This window comes from Dryobates pubescens, chromosome 4, assembly GCF_014839835.1.
Source record: "Dryobates pubescens isolate bDryPub1 chromosome 4, bDryPub1.pri, whole genome shotgun sequence".
Taxonomy (NCBI): domain Eukaryota; kingdom Metazoa; phylum Chordata; class Aves; order Piciformes; family Picidae; genus Dryobates; species Dryobates pubescens.
Window position 1 is genome coordinate 39414208 of NC_071615.1, and position 21711 is coordinate 39435918.

The window sequence follows — 21711 nt, forward strand, 5'->3', positions numbered from 1 at the left end:
TAAAACCAAATCAAAACAACAACAACAAAACACTCAAAAAACAAGCCAAACAACAGAACACAACCCTTGACATTCACATCAGAGGCGTATATTCACTTTCATAACCTAAGAGAGGCAATAAACCACAGAGTCTGACCTTGGTTTTGAGGGGAAGAGAGCAGCCTCCCTCAGGAGAGGTCTGACTCACACCGCAGTGTACATGAAATGTACTATTTTGAGGTGTGAGCATTTCTTACCAATATTTCCTCTTGAGAAAATTTGGATCATATAAAATGTTTTTGACTGGTTTCTAGAGAGGCATTTTAATTTGTGTCTCCTTGCTTGAGAATGAGACTTTAATTGTAACCATTATTTTCCAGAGGCTGTTTCATATATGAGTATCAACAAAGTGTGATTTAACTTTGGGCATTCTTAATGTGTCATTAGATATCTTTTGATCTTAGTTATGTTGAAGTGCTTTCTTCAAGCTTGTTATGCTGAAAAATGTAGAATTCTGTCCTGACTTCCTTCAAGACCCCCACACTTTGATCCCATAAAAATAATGAGTTACAAAATAAAACTGCTGTGCATCTGTGCAAGAAAGTGAATCCAAATCTTAGCTAGCATGCTAGTATCACTCTACAACCTCTACCTCCTTTCATATGAAAAGAAGTATTAAAATAAAAGGCAAAAAAGCTTGCATAACTTGAATTGGTAACTGTGAAAATGTACCTTTAAAACCTATAGCTGATAAGGGAATAGGAGGGTGATGGAATTATTCGCTTGCATGACTATTTCTAGCCCTAATTTAAAGGTTGTCTGAATGCTGATGCGTTTCTGGAAATCTCATCATGTGCACTTTAAGCTGCTGAGCATATATACTTCTGAAATTATGTCCTAGTTGCTCCAGCCTCCCTCTGGGCTCTCCCTCTGCTCAGTGGTGTAACCATTTACTTTTTGTGGCTGACAGCTGATTCTAGAGAACATTTCTGCCTCCACTGCGTTCTTTTCTGCTGTCTTCTGGATACTGCAGTTAATGTCTTGGTGAGCTGTGAGGGAGTACTCAGCTGCATGTCTGGGGCCATTTCCAGGTACCATTTCAGATTTTCTGTTTGGTAGGGTTCACATAGCTTGCCAAAGGATAGGTTCCATGCTTCTAATTTTGCTGAGAAATTGCTACTCTTACCTGTCCTGGCCTCCCAGGCATATTCCTCTCTTGTGGGTCTCATAACAGCTAGTACTGGTAGTAATGGCTGACATTGCCAAAAAGCTAAGATAATGGAGGTATAGTCCTGAGAAAAGTTTTTATCACTGATGCTGCTGCTGAGCTGTTAGATATTTGAGGGAGGAAAGTCTCCTTTTGGTTTAAGTATTAAGGTGATGTGTATTCCCATGGTGTTCAGCTGCAGTTTCTTTTTGTTCTGACCTGTTGCTTTGGGGCTTGTAAATTAGCAATCACAAGCTGTAATGCAATCCCCAATCCATCCCTGTACTCAGTACAGTATCACTGCTATTGATCATCTCAAGGCTTTACTGAAACCTGATGTAAACAAGAGTCTTTTAAGGAATACAGGTTGTGTATTTTAAAAAGTAAAATGTAATTTAGGTGATCACTTCAGGATGCAGCCAGTTTTAAAAAAGAAGCAACCCCTCTCCACACACAAAAAAATCCTGTCCTTCAGGCTCAAGCACTTTCCTGTTAAAGGTTTGCACATCTTGTTATCAAACTGTAAAGAAAGGGCTGATAACAGCTTCACATAGGCTGGTGCTACAGAAAATGGAGGTAAAGCCGGCTGAGCACTACAGAGCTTTAGCTAGCTGGTGAAACTGGAGATAAAAAGCTGCCTTCCTGTACTGGGTTTGGCTGGGTAGAGTTAATTTTCTTCATAGTCGCTTGTATGGTGCTGTGCTTTGGATTTGTGACCCAAAGAGTGTTGATAACAGGCGTGTTTTCATTCTTGCTGATGCTTACACGGAATCCAGGCCTTTCATGCTCCTCAGAGGACCTCACAAGCAATTAGGCTGAGGCTGCACAAGAAGTTAGGAGGGAACACAGCCAGGACAGCTGACCCTTCACTGCATACCATGTGACATCAGGCCCACCCTGTAAAGCTGAAGGAAGAAGGATGGGGGCAGGGGCAGCATGGGTGTATGGAGTGATGGTGCTTTGTCTTCCCATGTAACTGTTGGGTGTGACTGGGGCCCTGCTTTCCTGGAGGTGGCTGATGAGGAGTAGTGAATGGATCCCTTGTTTTGCTTTGTTTGCATGTGCAGCTTTTGCTTTGTCTATTAAATGTTTTAATCTCAACCCGTGGATTTTTTCATTCTTACCCTTCCCATTCTCTCTCCCATCCCTCTGAAGGGGATCAAGCAGTTGCTGTGTGGAGCTCAGCTGCTGGTTAACCCACAACAGCCCATTTCCTTCTAAAGTGCTTGGATGCGAAATTGGAAGCTGAGGTCTCAAGTAACACAGCAATGTTACTCTGATAGTGGTAGATAATAAGGAACAAACCAAACCACACCAATGTTTTGTATGTAAACACTGGAAATGGATTTATTTGTTAAAAAAATCATTTTTACAGTTGGATCATACAGTATTCTTCTGCATGCCTTACAGTAAAAGCTTTCAGCTTTTCAAAATGCTGTCCAGTACAAAAGTGCTAATGTAAAACTGTATTGTTTATGTATATAAACCAGCACTACACATCACTAAATATCACTAGATAGTCTCTTCACCAGTTTCAATGAATGGAGAGGAGACGGAGGATCGTAGTACTCGAGGGCTTCCTTCTTCCCCTTACAGCTCAGTCTTCAGGAGCTTCAGTGCTTTCTGCATGTTTGAATACACTAGAAATGAAATATTCATACATGTTATTTTTTGTGGTTGCAAATTCCTTTGCCAGCAACTCCAACTACTGGAGAGAAAATGTCATTAAAGCTTTTCCTCACATGCCTACTGCTATTCGGATTCTGATGCACTGTGCTCTTCCAAGCACTTGTGAATGTCATCTGTTTAATTTTGGCTGGTGAGAACATACATCTGTTAATCCAAACGCAGGCATTCACAGGGCAGAAGTGAGAGCTGTGCAGTGATGTGGTGAGGGCTGTAGCTCACAGCTCTTCCCTGCTCCCAGAGGGTTTCCTGACCTGGCCTGGCAGGGCTTGTTCTCAACCAGTGCTTGCTGTGAGTGCTGCTGAATTATGCAAGTTCCTCTTGATGTATGCTGTCCTTTAAAACAGATGGATGCTTAAGGCTCTAGGGCTCTGGCATCATTCTCTTCACCTCGCTGAGTTTGAGGCTAGCATACTGTTTAATTCTAGTTCACTGTCTTTCAGCAGGTACTGATTGTGAGAGTGTGTAATACCTGGTGTTACTCCTTGTATGAAAAGCATGACAGCTTTCAGAGCATATCAGACTATTTCCCAGACATCCTACTTACACAGTGAAATGTCAGAGGGCTCATATGCATAGAGACGGTTTGAGTATCTTCCAGTAATATCTGCTCTCACAGTCAGGGAAGGATCTAAAGAAAAAGGAGGAGAGAAGTTGCAGAGAACAGGATTAACCCCAAGCAGAAGGGAATAAAACTTCCTGTCTTTCTTCGTGCTCCTTAAATGCTTCTGCAAGATGCTTCTGCTTCCTCTAATAACAAAGAGGTGATTCTTGGACTCAGTCACTGACATTTCAATTTTAAGTGTTTTTGTGGGTTTATTAAGAAGGGGATAGGTTTAATTCTGATCAGTGTTGATCACTGTTTATCAGCCTTGCACCCTGTGCCACTCTATTGTACCTGAATGACCTCGGAGGCTGCTTTCAGGCTGCAAATGTTATTAAAGAAATAACAAAGGAAGAGATAACATGACAGTTGCTTGTGTTGAAAATGGTGATTGTGCCATAGATTTATAAAGGTATTTGTTAATGATGCATGTATTCAGTGTGCTGCTTTGGAGGAGGGAGTAGCTGGGTATTTGTGACCACTAATACGTCTCCAGAATTCAAATGCTTTGGAGGAGTTTGTGGCACACAGAACTGAGTGCAGAGATCTGAACATCAGCCAGTGAGCATCGAGGGTCACTGCTGTTCCTGCAGCTTCCAAGATAGTGCTACAAACTGAGACTAGAAAGGTTTACAGTGTTTCTAGAGACAGGAGGATGAGCAAGGCTGAGCCAGTGTTTACCCATTCCAGTGACACTGATACCATGTTATTTCAATGACGTGATGGGAAGAATTCCATCTTTCATGGAATCCATGAGATAAGAATGCTGGACCTGTGAAGATAATGACCTGTCTGGGATTCCTTTGAAACTTCACCTAACAAAACCAACTAGGAATTTTATATTTCTCATGGAATCAAATCCCATTAATAAACCTGAGGATTTGAGATGCATGGTGTGGCAGGGACTTCAGCCTGAGATCAGCTTTGGTGCTTGAACTCACCTATAAACAAAATCCGAGGGACATACTGGCCGTCAGGAGCAAGATTCTTGTCTGTGGTTTCATACTTGAAGAAAACAAAGTGAGTTCCTGGTCAAAGAGGGCATGTGATTCCCCCTTCCCCCCCTTTTACTTTCTGTTACAAAATACAGCTCAAATAATGCACTTTGCTGTCTGGGATGCAATCATTTAACGTCTGGAACTGCAAACTGATGATAACAGCTCATGTTCTTATTAAACTTGAAATTCCTTCATATTTTGAGTTTATGATAGCTACAGATGAAAAAGACTTGTTCCTAAATATATTATGCTTCAGCTCTGGCCATTTTCCTAGCCAGCCCTAGCTATCTGACTGACTATAGCTAGAGAAGCCATAACTAAAAGTAGAACTTTGTTGCTTTTAATGAAATATAACTGGACAACTTACCACAAGGTTCAGGAGAATGAATTTTTCAGCCAGTTTCTGTATATCTTTATGTTCAGCAAAGGCCTTCTTGAGGGCTAGAGTGGAAACAAATGGGAATGTAAATAGGAAATATGCCCCTGAAACATGCTGTCCTTGAAAAACAAAATTGAGCCAAATGACAGAACAAAAATGAGAATCTTCAGTTTACAATTAGAGCAAATGAAGACTTCATTCCACAGGAAGATGATCAGCTTATTTATCTTCTGCAGTAAAGAGTGATTCTAAGAGTAAAAAATGTCCTTCCTTCCTTCAGATGATGCAGCTCACTCAAATTTGTCTGCTCAAGTTTGAATTTGAGCATTTGATCCTTCAAACTGCCTACTCCACTATTGCAGTTTCTGGCTCTGGTTCTTAAGGCACTGGCAATACAGTGTGTAGGACTTCGGGCTGAAAGGTATGGAAAGATTTTGATGCTTGTACAAAGATCCTTCTGGAGTTACTGGAGCTATGGATGAGCACAAAGGTCTTACTGTGTGGATTGGCTTACAGGAGGAAGGACCTTCAGATAAATTCAGAAACACTGGGAAAAGGGCAGTCCCAGTTACCAGAAATCCCACAAGAGCACAGTTTCAGCCTGGTTTGATTGAGTCCCTGGCTTGATTCAGCCTCAATCATACTGAGAGCCGAATACAGTCATGGAATTACTTTGTTTGGAAACGACCTTTAAGACCATCTAATCCAACCATTACATGGCTTTTTTGTGTTAATTCTGACTTTTTACTACTACTGGTCTTGCCATAGGTTTTGGCTGATGGTGACATGAACCAAAATGATGTTTGTCACAGGGCAACCCCTGCTGAGCACATTGGAAAATACATACATGGCACAGTGGCTGGAAGAGGACTCCCCATGCTTGTGCAAGGTCGCATATTTTACCATGAGGGTCGTGGAACACCGGAATGGGTCACCCAAGGACGTGGTTCAGGCCCCATCCCTGGAGATATTCAAGGTGAGGCATGACAGGCCTCTGGGCAGCCTGATCTAATTGAGGATGTCCAGCTTACTGCAGAGGGGGTTGGACTGGATCCTTTAGGGGTCCTTTCCAACCCAAACCATTCTATGATTCTATGATTTCCTGAGGCTTGCCCAGCAGCAAGCAGGATGGTGGCAAACTGCAAACTGTCTTTTTAAGCAGCATTTAGAAATGGAAAACCAGATGATTGATTTTTTTCAATGCAAAGGACTTACCTTGGCTGTGTGGGCAGTCTTCCAGGTGATGGATGATCATCAGGGGTTTGTTGCTGGAAAAGAAGAGTCCTGGTTAGGGGCTGGGGAGGTGCAGGGGGTCTCAGGGGTGTGGAGCATGGTGCTGTACCTGTGCTTGGCACGGAAAAGGGCTTCCTCGTAGGTCTGTGTCCAGATGAGCTGGTCTCCCCAGCCTGTGGGGGAGGACAAATGGCACATTATAAGCAGGGATAGTGACCAGGAGTAGGGCTTTGAGAAGCCACACTGCCAGAGGGTTTTAAATTGACAGTAAAGGGGAAGGGGGTGCTAGGAAATGCTAGAAAATGTATTTGCAAAAGGAGTTGCTGGGAAATTAACCTATTAAGAGCACAGGAGTCAAAACTTCAGCAGATTGCACTTAAAACAAATTGGTTTGTTTGGGGTTTTTGTTTGTTTTTCTGTTTCTTTGTTTACCTCTGGAGAGTGTCTGAGGCAGTTTTGGCTTAGCCGCAGTTTCCTTTGTCTCCTTCTTGCCTGCATCCTTTGCCAGAGCACAGGAGATCACAATGAGCAGCAAGAACACGGACATGTAACTCTTCTCCATGGCTGCTCCTGCGACAGATGAGGGAAACTTCAAGTTGTGCTGCTTCTCACACTGGGCTTGCCTTGAGGCACACAGCAGATAAGGACAAAGAGCTGCACGTCAAGTCACAAGTATGCAGCAGGGTGAGTCAGGGCTGAAAGAAGCTGCTCCAGGCAAGGCCAGGGTTTGGGGGAATGTCCAGGAAGCGTGAAGTTTGCTAAGCAAAGTACTGTGATGGACCTGGCTGCATTCTACTGCTCTATTCATGCTGTTGGTTTGTGGTCCTTTTAGGATGCACACTTACATGTTAGTTTCTCTCCATGTTTATTGAACTTGCTCAGAAAAACAACTCAGTTTTGGCAATTTCAAAAGTACTTGCAGGTCCTACTGTGTTTACACTTCTACCTCAGTCTCCCACTGTTAACAGTAACCCAGCACCAGGTACTGAAACATTAGTTTGCTTCCTTCATTGTGCAGCAGGAACCACTCAAATGAGAAGTGAAAAATTTAAGCTAGGTTTTATAGTGAGCTGCTGGTGTAGGCACAGCTTAATGCTGTTCTTGAAACGTCCAATTGTGTCTTCCCTCTTCTCATCTAATCCTTAAAACAAGTAGAATCTATAATACATAGAGTGAGGAGGAGTTGCTGTGAACAGTAAGAACTGAAAAGCAGTTTGCTGGTTTAAGCAGAACAAGTCGTAGAATCATGGTTTGGGTTGGAAGGGACCTTAAGGACCATCTAGTTCCAACCCCACTGCCATGGACAGGGACACCTAGACCAGGTTGCTTAAGGCCCTGTTCAACCTGGCCATGAGCACTTCCAGGGAGGGGGCATCTGAAACATTCTTGGGCAACAGGTTGCAGTGTCTCACCACTCTCAGTGTAAAGCATTTCTTCCTAATATCCAGTCTAACGCTCCCTTCTTCCAGCTTAAAGCTATTGCTGCTCATCCTATTACTACAAACCCTTGTAAAAAAGTCCCTCCCCAAAGCAGAAGACTTCTCATGAGCTAAACGCTGGAGCATGTAGAGGGAGACAAGACATATCTGATGGGAATCTCCTCAGCTGGGATGCTTCTTTGAGGGGGTAAAAGATTTTAGCAACATGACCATATGTGTCCTCATTAGATTTCCTCCTAAGAACTAGGGCATCAGTGTAATAGGTACAGCAAAAAAACTGAACATGTTCAAAAAACAACACAGAAAATTCAAAAGATTCATGCAAAAATATCTACAGGCTGAAAGCTTTAAAATTCAAGCAGTGAAACTGCAGGGAAACACAAACACTTTTTCTGGGTAGGAACTGCAGGAGGAGACCTTAGCTTTGTAGTACAGTGCTCTTAGCTGCTATAGACCTAGATCTCTACCAGCAGACCTCAAACACCCAAAAAGTCACTGGGCATAAAATATGATTTTTGCAGCAGACTGCTTTTCAACGCTAAGAAAAGTCTCCCTGGCAAGGAAGAAAATTGCATAAAGTTAAATTAAACCCAGTGGATTTTCAGGGTTGCCTCAAGAACTGGTTTGCTAGAGTTGTATAGCAGAAGTAATGCTTCTTGAGAAAAGAAAAGAGCAAACCAACCAAAACCCAACTGCAAAAAGACAAAGAAACCACAGACCAGGCAAATTTTATGCTGTTGCTGATGTAGAATGCAGAAAGCAAAGACAGAGGTACATTAAACCTGCTCTTTCAAAGCTTCTCCTCCAGCAGGCTAAGTGCACTTTTTGCTGTGTTTCCCACCCTCCCCCCAAACCCCTCCTCTCCTGGCTATTTTAACCTGCAAAGCCAACATTTCTCTGCACTTTTTTTTGGCTTCCTAGCAAGCTGCGTGGAGTTGTGGCAACACGGTTGCAGCTTTTTCTTTCCTTTGATGAGCTGCACCAGCCACAGCTAACTTGGGCTCACAGCTCCCCCAGGTCCTTTCCCAAGCAGGCAGTGAGCCGTGCCGTGCTGTGCCTTACCTTGTTGTTCGTCCCAAACACCTGCCGGAGTGTGCGAAGTGTGAATGCTGCCCTTCCTACTGCCTATTTATGCACCTTCACACACCCAACTCCACCCACAAGCTTTCAATTTGAATACCACTTCAAAAGAACGAAACTTTCCAGTTTTCTCCCCACCAAAACATATAGGAGTAAGCTGGGAATTAAAGAACATTGGTTTCCTCTCAGATGCCGTATCTGAAGTTCAGAGATGTTTCTAGAGGCTTTGGGGACATTTATTAAAAGGTGATTTTTTAAAATGCTGGCAAAGATCCAAGTCCAGGTAAGCCTGAGTCAAGATTCCTGATTTGCCCAAAGAGTGATTTGTCTGTTTTTCATTGGTTGGAGGAGCAATATGGGTTGGTGTTCTTTTAATCCTCTGAAACAGTTAAGTGGATGAACTTTAGATGATCAGCTGTGCACCTCACACAGATACGTGTACACTTGCACATGTGACACCACATGGGAAAACTGCAACAAAACCTACAAGGAACTTTGTAAAGAGCTCCACCAAAAAAAATGTATTTGGAAGCTATAACAATAAATGGGGTTTGCAAGTGGAGGTCTAAATAAACCTTAAATTCAAATTCTATGGCTTGTTAGATGTCTAGGCAACTATTTTTAACCATAATGTCAAAATCAACCATTTTATGTTTCAGGTACATGTATCACACAATCACAGAATTGGCAGGGTTGAAAGTGATCTCAAAGATCATCCAGTTCCAACGCCCCTGCCATGGGCAGGGACACTTCACACTAGATCAGGTTGCTCAGAGCCTCATCCAGCCTGGCCTTCAAAACGTCCAGGGATGGGGCTTCCACCACCTTCCTGGGCAACCTCTTCCAGTGTCTCACCACCCTCATGGTGAAGAACTTTTTCTTGACACCCAATCTGGATCTACCCATTTCTAGTTTTGCTCCATTTCCCCATGTCCTATCACTACCTATCACCCTAAAAAGTCCCTCCCCAGCTTTCTTGTAGGCCCCTTTAAGATACTGGAAGGCCACAATAAGGTCTCCTCAGAGCCTTCTCTTCTCCAAACTGAACAATCCCAGTCTGCCTCCATAGGAGGGGAGCTGCAGCCCTCTGATCATCCTCTTGGCCCTTTTCTGGACATGCTCCAGCAAGTCCAAATCTTTCCTGTAATAGAGGCTCCAGAACTGGACACAGTACTCCAGGTGGAGTCTTGACAGAGTGGAGTAGAGGGGGACAATCACCTGCCTCTACCTTCTGGCCATGCTTCTCTTGATGTATAATACAGTACAATGCATAGGAAAGCAAAACTTTTTCAGGAGACTGGAAGAGCATCCCTAGTGTTGCACTAACTGCAGGTGATCCTTCCTGAGAGGTCAATACTATTCTGTCCTCAACAATACATGCTGAAACTACAGTGTGTTCTCCTTGACACATGCCTCATATATTTCAGTGAGATTATAATCATGTGTTCATGGGTAGTGAACTCTTAACTGTTCAGCTGAGTAGATGAAATCCATCAGATATGGATTTTTCTGCTCAGTTTAGTGGCCATGACAATGTTGGATTGATGGTTGGATTTGCTTATCTTAGAGAGGTCTTTCCCAACCTTTATAATCCTATGAAATTCACAGTGCTCTCTGATGGCTACTAACAGCGCCCTCTTTTCCCCCCAAGAACACACTTAGGAGAAGGTAATGCTTTGGATCACACTTTGGGGTTTTTATTTTGTTTTGGTTTTAATCTTTTGCAATTCGTGAGGAGCTCAGCCTTTCCCACATCTCCCTTCTTAGGGTCTGAGACTGTACCCAGCCACTGAGTTAACTTCTGACTATTTTTCTGGGGCTTCTGACTATTCATCCTTTCTCTCAGTGACTAAATCCTGTAGGAGTTGCCCCAGGGCAACCTGAAACAAATTAGGACTCTCCCAGAAGATTTTTCCTTCTTATTTTAGCTATAGAGATCTGACAGGTCCTGACAGGTCCTTTTGCTGTTAATATTTAACATCTTTGTAAGACCAGTCACTGGGCTTTTCCTTTGTTTTTCATTTCTCTGCTCTGAAGGTACCTGTGGTCCATATATTACACAGAAATCAGCACAATTTTGGTGACTGGTATTACAGCCATTTTAAAGGCATTTCTGAAGTGCTTCATTTTGGCTTGAGTTTTGTAATACATAGGTTTTACAGTTCCTAGAAGCAAGGGAAATTCAGACAGTTATCCTAATTTCATATCAAATGTGCGCTTCCGAAACTTAAGAGCTGAGATACCTCTGACACCTATGGCTAAAGGCAGATCCCATTCTATTTCCCTCTCCCACTGAAATAATTCAAATGCTTATCTTGAAGATTATAGGTTGGTGCTCTCTGGACTGGGATATGGCATGGTGATCCATGTTCCCAGTCACCCATGGCAAGACCCTTTCTTTTTGTCTAATAGCCTTTTATGCTGGAGCAGGTGCCAGACCTCAGGCACTCCACTTTCCAGCTTAGTTCTTGGTTTGTTATGCAAGAAATTGATTTTTCTTGCACTGGATGAGGAAACTTTTGCTAATATGTGCACAACTAAATGAGAGACAAGGAAGGACTTGGTATCTTGTAAGTGATCCAGGGAGGCAGTGAATAAGTGAGGGATTCTTTGATAAGATTAGGAAGCTGGGTTTGCTCCACAGCCTTTGGTGGTGGTTTTTGTTTGTTTGTTTGGTTTTTTTTTTTTAAATTTTATTTTTTTTTATCAATGCCTGGTAAATCTATCTGTTCAGGGAAGTTCCAGCTGAACCCACTCAGACAACTGCTTTTTTTGCCCCATGCTAATAAACATTACTTTTGCTTTCACAGCAGTATCCTAATCAGCATCACCTCTGCAATGAGGCTTATTGGCTTTGCCAAGTTATCCTCTGTTACGAAGAGTGTTGGTCTTTTTCTCCAAGCTGTGCAGGCTCTAGTGGTTTTAGCACCTTCTGGTCAGCTCCTTGGTTTGTGTGTTTGTCACAGAATGTGCAGTTCCAGTCAGTCACACAGACTGACCATTCTGCAGCAGGTCTCACAGTTGTCATGCCTTAGATATTCTGCCATGTCCCCACCATGTCCACATGACAGTACCATTTTTTCTCCCTCTACTCCAGCCTGAACAGGATGAGAGTCTTTGCTTGAAGAGCACCTTCTTCTGTTCTTCCTTTATTTTTCTTCCCCCCCTCCTTGAGTTGGGGTGGGAGTGGGGGTGGAGAAGAGAGTGATAGGACATAGGAGGTGTCTCTTCCAAACACCCTGAGTGCTGGTCTCTAAATTTCTCTCTAATGCCATGGTGAACCTTCTTGACTAAAATTCAAGAAATTGTCTGGGCTTGTGTAGTTTGTTGAAGAGGAGGACAAGGGACTCTTTCTAACTAACTGATGGAGTACTTTGGATCCTTCATCTTTGTAGCACCTGTTCAGGTAGTGATGCAAAGTTGTGCAGCTGCAGATGTGCCAATACATGCCAGGGTTCAACCAGATGGAAAATGACCAAGGACTCCTGGTGGACAGCAAACTGGACACGAGCCAGGGGCATGCTCTGACGAAGGCAACTGATAGCATTGCCAGCGTGGAAAAGCAGGTGAGGCCACATCTGGAGTGCTAGGTTGAGTTCTGCAACTCCCCAGTATGGGAAAGATGTGGGCATAATGGAACAAGTCCAGCAAAGGCTTTAAAGATGGTGAAAAGATGGAGCAGCTGCCACTCGAGGAGAGACTGAGAGAGCCTGGAGAAGAAATGGCTAAAGGAATCTCATCAGTGTGTGTAAATAGCTGCTGAGGGAAGTAAATATGGAACCAGGCTCTTCTCTGCATCATCAAGTGACCAAATCAGAGGCAATGGGCTCAAAGTGAAATTCAGGAAAAGCCACGCAAATGTAAGACAGAACTTTTTTTGTGATGTGAGGATGATGGAAGACTGGAATAAGCTGCCCACAAAAGTTGTGAAATCTGCATCCTTGGACATATTCAAAACCCAGCTGGATACAGCCCAGAGCAACTTAGGTGACCCTGCTTTGAACGGCAGTATTGAACTAGACAATCTTCAGAGATGCTTTCTGTTATTTTGTGATTCTACATATGTGCTGTATACAAAAGAAAGGTTAAATAGTACAGAGGTGAACTGATAATTAGACCTACACATATGCCACTCTCAGCTACAGCTGACCTGTTGCCACATAGAGGATAAATTAATGGAAAGATACCATACCATGGTCACAGCTCAGGGTAGTGTGGCTGGAACAATAACAAATGGCTCTCAACTGTTACCCATGAGGTGCTCATGTTTCACCACCTTTTGGGTCAGAAAATGCACAATTATAGTTGTAACATCCCTATCTGAGCAGTTGGCTGGATATTTAAGCCAAATATAGTGACTTAAGGCAACGTGTACTTAAAGTCTTGTTTAAATGTTACAGCCTGGAAATGGTGCGCACACTCCCGCAGGTGGTGACACTAAACAAGCAGTGTCAGTCACAGGCAGCTGATAGGAGGATGGGTGTTCCTGCTCTCCTGCTGGCCCAGTTCCAGCCACTGGCATGATGATAGCCTGACTTTGTCCTGGTCTTCAAATGAACAAAGCTCCTTTAAAACTTTCTTTATTTTTCTGGTTTTGTTAGCTGGCATAAACAACACTATCCCAAATCTGATGAAGTACTTCTAGTGCTCCAAAGGCTGAGATATGTTTCAGTTATAACTCAGAAGACTCAGAAACTGGGACAGCAGTCAGCTCTCATTTCCCCTCCCTCCCCATAAGATAATTCTGGCAGCTGAGAATGGCTAAAATAGAAATGGGCTCAAGCAATGTGGACTTTTTGCATCCAGCTGTTCCCTGTATCCAGCTGCATAACTTGGAGATTCCCTGGGAGGCAGGGAATTCCTACATAGTCAAGTCTCAGGTGGTCTAATTTCTACATGTCAGAGGTGGAGATGTGAGCATGATCTGAAAGCAGAACCCTTGAATCTTCCTGAGGAGCCATATATATATATGTAAAACTGTGCATGCTATGGTTGCAATGTCAATGGTCTGCTAGGAGCCACTCAGGCTTTCAACACATCTGAAAGGAAATTGTGAAATAATATGTCATTTCTTATTTTCTGTGCAAAGACCTGCTGCTATCCTACTTTGATTAGTCAGGTTTTCAGAGCTGAATGCACTGAGTCATTACAGCTTCCAGCATGCTGGGATGCCATTTCCTCTGCTCTTGTTTGATACTGTGCAGCTGCAAAGCAATCAGGTAGCTGGTGGAGAGCTGCTTGTGGTCAGCAGCCTGCTGCACTCTGCAGGTGTTGCTGGGCAGAAATAACCTGGTGCCAATTGTTATCATCCACCTGCTTTCTAGCATGGGAGGTGGGAGGGTGGGATATAAATCAGCAGCACAGTAAGAGTGAGGGAAATGTTTTTGCTTGGTTTGTGGGAAGCTCTGCTGCTTGCTGCTTTGGTGTATTGGCTAGCAGTGGTGAGACCCTAGGCGTTAATTCAATATGCAGTGCTGCTCTCCCCACTGACTGTAAGGTTTAACTGTCAAATATCTTGCTGACAAGCAAAAACAGCCAAAGAAACAGATGATACCAAATAGCAGTCAGGTAAGTGACATCAGTTACCTGGAGAGAAGCAAGTATTCTATGCTATACTTTTTAGTAATGCACAAATATGGGGGTGCCCTGTGTCAACAGACTATAGGCACAGAAGCCTCTAAGTATTATCATTTTCATTGAAAGTTTATGTGATAAAGGTTGCTTTTACTTGTTTCATATGATGATCAAATAGCAGCCTGTAAACAATTGGTAAGCTCCATTGTCTCCCTATACTTTCCACTTTAAAATCCTGAAAGGAATATAGAGAGATGTCCTCTAAAAGTAAAAAATTACCTGTAGCTTTAGGTGAATTTGGTGTGGGCATGTGTGGGCTGCAAATGTCATGCTTGTATATGTATGAAGCTTTGCTCTGTAGTTAGGAGTCAAAAATTACCTGCAGCGTTAGATGAATTCAATGTGGGCACATTGGAGGTTGCAAACGTCCTGCTTGTGTACATGTGAAGCTGTGCTCTGTGAAATGTCTTTCTTCTTTTAGAAAAAACTGGGTCTGTCAGATGGTGTTTCAAACTAAGGATGCCATCATCATTCTTTTATTAAGGGTGTTTATTATACTCGGGTTTCTTCCTTTCACTGTCCAATCAGATTGCCACACATGTATTTCCTTGCAAGCTTCCTGGTGGCTGTGCATCTAGTTTGCTTGACTTTGACTCTTATGTAGGTGCTATGCAGAATCAGTCCTGCTTTGTGTTCATTCTTATCCTGGTTCAGCCCCCAAAATAAATAACGTGCTTACAAATGGTTGTTTAAAGCAGAGTCATCATAAAACCCTAGGAACTGATGTAAGCAGTAGCAAGCTGCATCTTGAATTGTGAGACCATCCTTTTGGTGACTGGCACTGCTCTGTCAATGAAACTTAAGCATGAGTGCACCACTATAACAAATTTTCTAGCTGTCTCTCTGAGGCAGTCAGGTTGGTTTTGAAATAAAACCACCTTGTTTCTTCTTCAGAAATACAGGGTTATAAATCTCCTGATGCAAATAGTTCTGCCTTTCAATTGCAGGCTGAAAGCAATTGTGGGAGCTGCCGAATTGTTTGAATCTCTGTGTGAGCTTGGACTGCTAGAGCCGGTGGTGTGAAAATGTGTAGTACTAAGCACATTGTGAGGTGCTCCAGTGAAGGTGACGTGACCATTTGCTGTGTGTGTGTGTTCAGCTAGCAGAGCTCAGGTGTGAATCAATCACAGCCTTTTTAGTGTGCCTTCTAATTCAGGGAACCAGGGAAAAGAGTTTAATTTAACAAGTCTGTTCCAGGTAAATGGCATGTCTTAGAAAAATAAAGGTACTTAAAGATGTTCATGTTAAAAGATCTTCATTTAGAGGAAGAAGTGTTAAATTCACAGAAGTGTGGGGGAAATGAAAGTAGAACTTTGTGTTTGCAGGTAGTTTAAATTGAAGAGAAAAATTACTCCAGATGAAGTTTTCTTCCTGTCACTAATGTTGCTCATATAATGCTGCTGAAAGGCTCCTTTTGCTCTGCAGCATCCAATTCTATTCCCAAGGTGAATATTTAGCAGGGTGAATCTATTATCAAGGACCCCTCTGGGAGAGTCAGTTTTGCCTTCATGAGAGCACACCATGTTGACATGGCTTTTTCCTGTTGCCTGTTTGGTGAGCAAACAAACCTTCTGTGAGTTCATTCAGTGATCTGGTTCATACTAAGCAGAGAGGCTTAAGCTTGCAACTCTCTTAAATGTATCTTAAAGCAACTTCTAAAAATTGGTAGGTTACAGAAAAGCTCTGTTCTTGGTCATTTGTCATAAGAATTCTGCTTGATCAGAATTCTGAGTCCTGCTCAGGACTACCTGCAGAGCTGGTGAACAGGAATTTCTGATAGTAACAGCCCTGGGTGTTGGCTGTCTCCTCTGTGGTACCATAGCAATTTGGGAGTGGTTTTGTTTAATTAATAATCAAAATACTCTACTTTCTGCCTTTAGTTTTATTAGGGGAGGAGGGAGAGGGAAGGAGAGAGAGAAAGGGTGAATTGGAGGCTTATCACCATAATGAAGTTCACATGTTATGGTGGATAAATGGCACAAACTTTTTTCTGTCCATGAACTAGGATATCTTTTTACTTTCCTTTTATGTGTTTTGTGCAGGGTGGTATTACATTCTGAACATACTGGAGAGGGCAGGAATGCAGTTCTCAGTCAGCAAATCTGAGATGGCTAGAAGTTTATCGTACATGTTAAACAATAGCTTGCAGCTAGGTTGTACAAAGAATGTTACTGCAATTTTGCTAACAGGAAGTGAACTGAATGTAAAAGAAAATACAAATAAAAGCTCCATCCTACGATTTTGGGGTGGACATTATAGCATTCTCCTTTTCTAAGACTGCTTTATTCTCCAATTTGTGCTAAGATAGTTTTGAAGATACTAACGAAGAACCAGCAACATTTATTTCCTACTAGCTTCAAGTAGCATTTTGGAAATGCTGCAATAATAGCAGTAGTTGTTTGTTTTAATGAAGATACCACTCACCCCAGGGCATATTCATAGCTTCTGCACCACATACAACTTCGAGATGGCAGTGGAGACAGATTGAGGGCACTTTCATTCATTTATTCATCATTTCATTCAAGCTTCAGCAGAGGGGTCAAAACAGTGATTTAGGCTACACTTTTGACAGGGCAGACTGGAGGTTGAAGGAGTTACTTGTTGTCAAACAAGCAACTTTAAAAGAAAGATAACCTACTTGTAAAAAAATTCCTAGTGAAGCCTTCCACTGCTTATTTCAAACTGTAGAGCTCCAGTCTGAAGCCTTACAGTGGTATCACTGAAGTGTTTTGGGATACATTAAAGTCTTTGCGCCTAAGCTTTGAGTGTGTGATCAAAGATTATGATTTTTACTGTGCCAGATTGTCATTTTGGAAAAATAAAAACAATCTGAGAATGAGAAGTAAGATGATTTTTTTTAATTATTACTATTCTTTCTTTGAAACTTCCTCATACAACAGAAATAAAATCTCTTTTAAAAGTAATTACTTTGGCCTTGCTTCCCAGAATGAAATTGTGTTGAGAATTGCCTGCGTTACCTCCGAGTCACGGACATCTAGTAAGAATTGGCAGTGTGAAGAATCCTTGAAGTGAAAGCATGAATCAGTTAAAGTCAGTATTTTAGAAAGGATCTAACAGTTTGGTGGCAGATTGGTCAGGTGAAATAGGTTAAATTGTAAGAAGATGGTTAGGAAAAATGTGGCATGAGAGATGAAATATATATTTCTTCACAGGAGTCTTCCACTTGAGGCAGAAAATTGGGTAGTGGGATGTCACCTTGAAGGGTAAAGTGAAGTTTTAGTGCTTCTTCAAGTGCACTGAGCCTTTTGAAAATACTACAGCTAAAGATTTTTTTTAAAGTTCTGTTGATTCAACCTGTAACTACAGGACAAAATGTCATTGAAAATTGAGCAATTTTGGACTCAGCACCTGGTTCCACACCCCAGTTTTGCATCTGATGCCTACTATTATTGAATTTACTTGGGTCTCTCTGCTCGGTTACCCTGGTGGTGTTCTTGGTTAGAAACACTTTGTTAAATGTGGGTTAGATGTTTAACACTGCACAATGACTGTGGTTTTTACCTTGCCTGGGGAGTTTGTTTTGGATATGAACCTGGGGCTTTCTAGAGTTCTTGTTGAGCATCTCAATATAACATCTGCAATTTAGGTCTATTTTTTTTCTTTAAAGGACCTCTGTCATTTATGGCTCCAAAAAAGAAGGCAAATAACCAACAACTGTAAACACTTTAAATGGTTACTGTAGATTAAGAAACTCCTAATGTTATAATATCAGGAAAAGAAATACTATAAATGGAAATGTGAGAGCACAAAGTGCTTGAGAGGTTGCTGGTGCCAGAGCTACTGAAGAAGAGTGATGCTGTAGCTGCACAGGGCAGCAAAGGAATCAGCAAGTCACAGGACAGCTATGTGAATATTTGGGAAGTCTGCTGTTGGGTGTGAATTCTTGGTTTATGTGATATGATACCATGAGATATATTAATTCCTAAAGGAATAAATTTGACCTATGCAGCACTGCAGTTATTTGGAAGATAGTAGTGATCATGCTGTCACTTTGACAGCTGGAGGGGAGGTTCATAATTATAGGTGGTTAGGTAATTGCTTAGGCAGGTGCCTTAATTCCTACATGGTCCTTTTCGCTAGTCACTGACAGATTTCCCCTTTCCTCTTGGGTCAGCTTTGCTACATTGCAGAAGAACCTTTCTGTGGTAGGTTGAGAGAGGGCTTAGCTCCCCCTCCTCCACAGAGTAAGAAACCACAACTAGCCCAGTCGAAAGAGCAAGCTATATATTTACAAGCATATATGGAAAGCAGGTTATATATAACACACTATATACAGGTATTTACAATATATACACAGAAATATACAGCAAAGAGAAATAACACAACAAAAATCCCTCCCCGAGGGAGGGATCCCCTACTTGGAACCCCCTCTCTCCCCCCCTACCTCCCTTTTTCCCCAAAAAGGGGTTAGAGAGAGAGAAAGGCAAGTTACTAAGGAAAAGAGTTGTTAGTAAGCTTCAAAAGCCCATGCAGGATTAGTTTTTGCTTATCTGAAGGCCAACTCCAGCAGTTCGCAGAAGAAGCAGGCAGGGAGAACAGGCTGAAACTCCAACTCCCCAAACCGAACTGAACTGAGGAAAAAAAAAAATTCCAACTGCTTTACAATCTAAAGCTGCATTTTTTGTCTATCCACCAATGAAATTCGTTTAGAATATCAGAATGTTTTGGTTCTAGTACCGAAAACATCTAGCCACTGTCTCAGCACTGTTTGTTCTTAAAGGCACAGCCTCAAACGACCACACTTTCCTTCACTAGAACTATGTGAAGAGTTTTGCTTCTGCCAGACATGGTTTTAAGAGGTAACATAGCTGAGGTATGCCTGTGTATTATGCACAAATGTTCATTTAAGTCCTGGTTCCTCTCCAGTTCCACGGACTGGCTTTGAACCAAGGCACCAGTTAGAGAGAGATCTCAGCCCACTCCCTGAACATCCTGGGGGCATGGTGTTTCATATATCTGTGATGAGAACTCTTGGTTTTAAAATAACGTGGCAAGGAAAGTTTGTTTTTTTTTTTTACCTGCCTCAAATTTAATTAATTAATTCATTTTTCATCTTTCCCAATTGGAGATGTCAAGGTTTAATAACCTTTGAAACACTCATCCCGTGGCACAGACTGTGGAAATAAATCCTGCATGTGTTTGGGCATCCTGAACCGGACATGCTGGCGGAAGTGTCCTGGAACCACCTTCCTCCTAATTCCTGCTTTTAGCTCACTTACAAAGCTAATTGGATATAGTTTCTCCATGTAAACTGTAGCTTGGCTTGTGCTTCTACTTAGTTTAATGACTAATCTCCTTCCAATCTATATATATTTAATCAGGAGATGACCTGGGTCAGATAATGTCTGCTGCAAATGTCATTCTACTTGCTGTATGTTTCGCTAAGTGATAGCAAAGCTGTGGAGAAGTCCTGTCATGCAAATCCCTTTTCAAACACTTTTACTGAAGGAGATAGTACGTGTCAGACTGTGAATGGCTGCTTCCCTGTTCCTTACTGCCCTGGTGTTTTCAGGAGCAGTTTCAGGGATGCCATATACCCCTGCTATATTTATCCATGGAGGTTTCTGCTTCTCAAGCTGCTGCTATTTTAAGTTTCAAAGAACTCCCTTTGGTATTAAACAATTATTTATAGGCTGGTTATGTTTAGTTAATTGGTCCTAAATCTCAGATCAGTTCTAAATCTTATTTACTTAGATTACTATTATCTTTCCTGCTTTTAATAAATGTGTATCTCCACATATAATTCCAGTCTGCTCTACAAATTTCAAATGGCTGTTTGTGTCATCCCCTTTTATTTTCTTTTTTAAGACACCTATCTATGGATGACTACACACAGACTCCAGAAAGCACAAGGTGGTCTTGCTGAGGCTGTGACACAGTAGGTCTCTTCTTCTGTTAGTATTTAGGAACAGGAAAAGTGTCTTTCATGGCCATTTCAAACACTGAATATCTCTTAAGGCTACTGCTTTGTGTTGCAAAATAAAAAAGCCTCATGGACTTTTCTGCTTGTTTTGTGAAGAATGGTGTCCAGACTATGTATCTGAGAGTTTTTTTTATCATGGTCGACAGCCAACATTTAGCACTAACACTGTCACCAGTGGCACTACCTTGAAATGCCAAAGCAGAGCCATAGCCTGCTCCACTATGAGTAAAACTATTCCAAACCAGTAAGTCATGTGTGGGAAGGAGGACTGTCAATTTGAATGAATCTGCCCACTGACAAAACACATGCTGTCTTCAGCAGAGGCCAGGCCTCCTGTTAGTGCCTGCTCTGGTGTCCATGCCATGGCTGGTGCTAAATGAGCTCACTGCCTCTCTGGTGAGGGAGATGGCAGTGGATCAGATCTGCCATTCCAGACTGAGGAGAGTCTCAGTGATGACTCTAATTGTATTCCTACTGCCAAGGAGCCCAAAATGATTGTCATAGAATGGTCTGGGTTGAAAGGTACCTCCAAAGGTCCTCTAGTCCAACCCCCTCTGCAGCAAGCAGGGGCATCCTCAGCTAGATCAGGTTTCCCAGAGCCCTGTAAACCCATCCTTTGAATATCTTCAGGGATGGGGCCTTGACTATCTCCCTGGGCAACCTGTTCCAGTGTTCCACTACCCTCATGGTAAAGAACTTGCTCCTATGCTAAGATGCTGCATTAAGGCAAATAGGGGGAGGGCAGCCTGTTCAACAAAGCCTCTAAATAAATCCACGTGGGTGAATAGCTGTTATCCTGACCCTGGATGCTTGTTTCCCTTCTGCCTGATTATTGCAGATTAATGTGCTGCTTTTTTGCCCCTGAAATATTCTGGGATTGAGGGGGTGTAGGAAACAGTAAATGCTGTGAAATAAAATGACAGGGAATAGTTTTGGAAAGCTCCATCATTCTTGTCATATTGTTTGCCTACTTTCTTTTTTCCCCCTTCATTGTAAATGTTCTGTAAGACCTTTGATCCCTGAGCTGGTCACATGAAGTTCATTGCTCAGGGTGAGGCCCTGCTGCGCATTCAGTGAAGTTATTGTATCTGTGGAGAAGAATGAAGGGCCATGGGCTGCTTTGTGCAAACCAGCCTGGGAGGCTGTGCTCTGGAAATTCAGCTGCCCCTGCAGAGGGAGCAGCATTGAGGAGCAGGTGGGCTGCTGCAACTGAACCTGCTCTGCCCTGCAGTTTTTGCCTGGCCAGGCAGGAGCTAGGAGACAAGGGACAGTAGGCAGCAGCTCAGGCTACTTTGCCAGAGTGTAGGATCCTTGATGAAACAAGAGTCATCATGCAGTGAAAAGGGAAGAAAGCTGCCCTGTGCTTTCTGTGCTGAAAAGAGAGGATGTGATGGTCACTGACAGCACTTCCAGGCTGTTTCCTCACTGGATGCAGCTCTGCACTGGAGGAGGAAGTGAGGGATCAGGGTGGTGATGCACATGCTTAAGGTGTGAACTTCCTGTAGCATAGGAAAGCATGCTGCTATCT

The 21711-nt window shown here is 42.6% G+C and overlaps 1 protein-coding gene across 1 annotated transcript; it reads right to left on the reverse strand.

Annotated features, from left to right (window-relative positions):
- Positions 1–2381: 2381 nt before the first annotated feature.
- LOC104299900 (anterior gradient protein 2 homolog) lies at positions 2382–6665 on the reverse strand. The gene is made up of 6 exons (XM_054161153.1): positions 6519–6665; positions 6196–6259; positions 6069–6121; positions 4842–4915; positions 4418–4481; positions 2382–3503 (listed from the first exon to the last, which is right to left on the reverse strand). Exons 1-6 carry the CDS (start codon positions 6646–6648, stop codon positions 3412–3414), a joined length of 477 nt encoding a protein of 158 aa, XP_054017128.1. The 5' UTR covers positions 6649–6665; the 3' UTR covers positions 2382–3411.
- Between the last annotated feature and the right edge of the window lie 15046 nt (positions 6666–21711).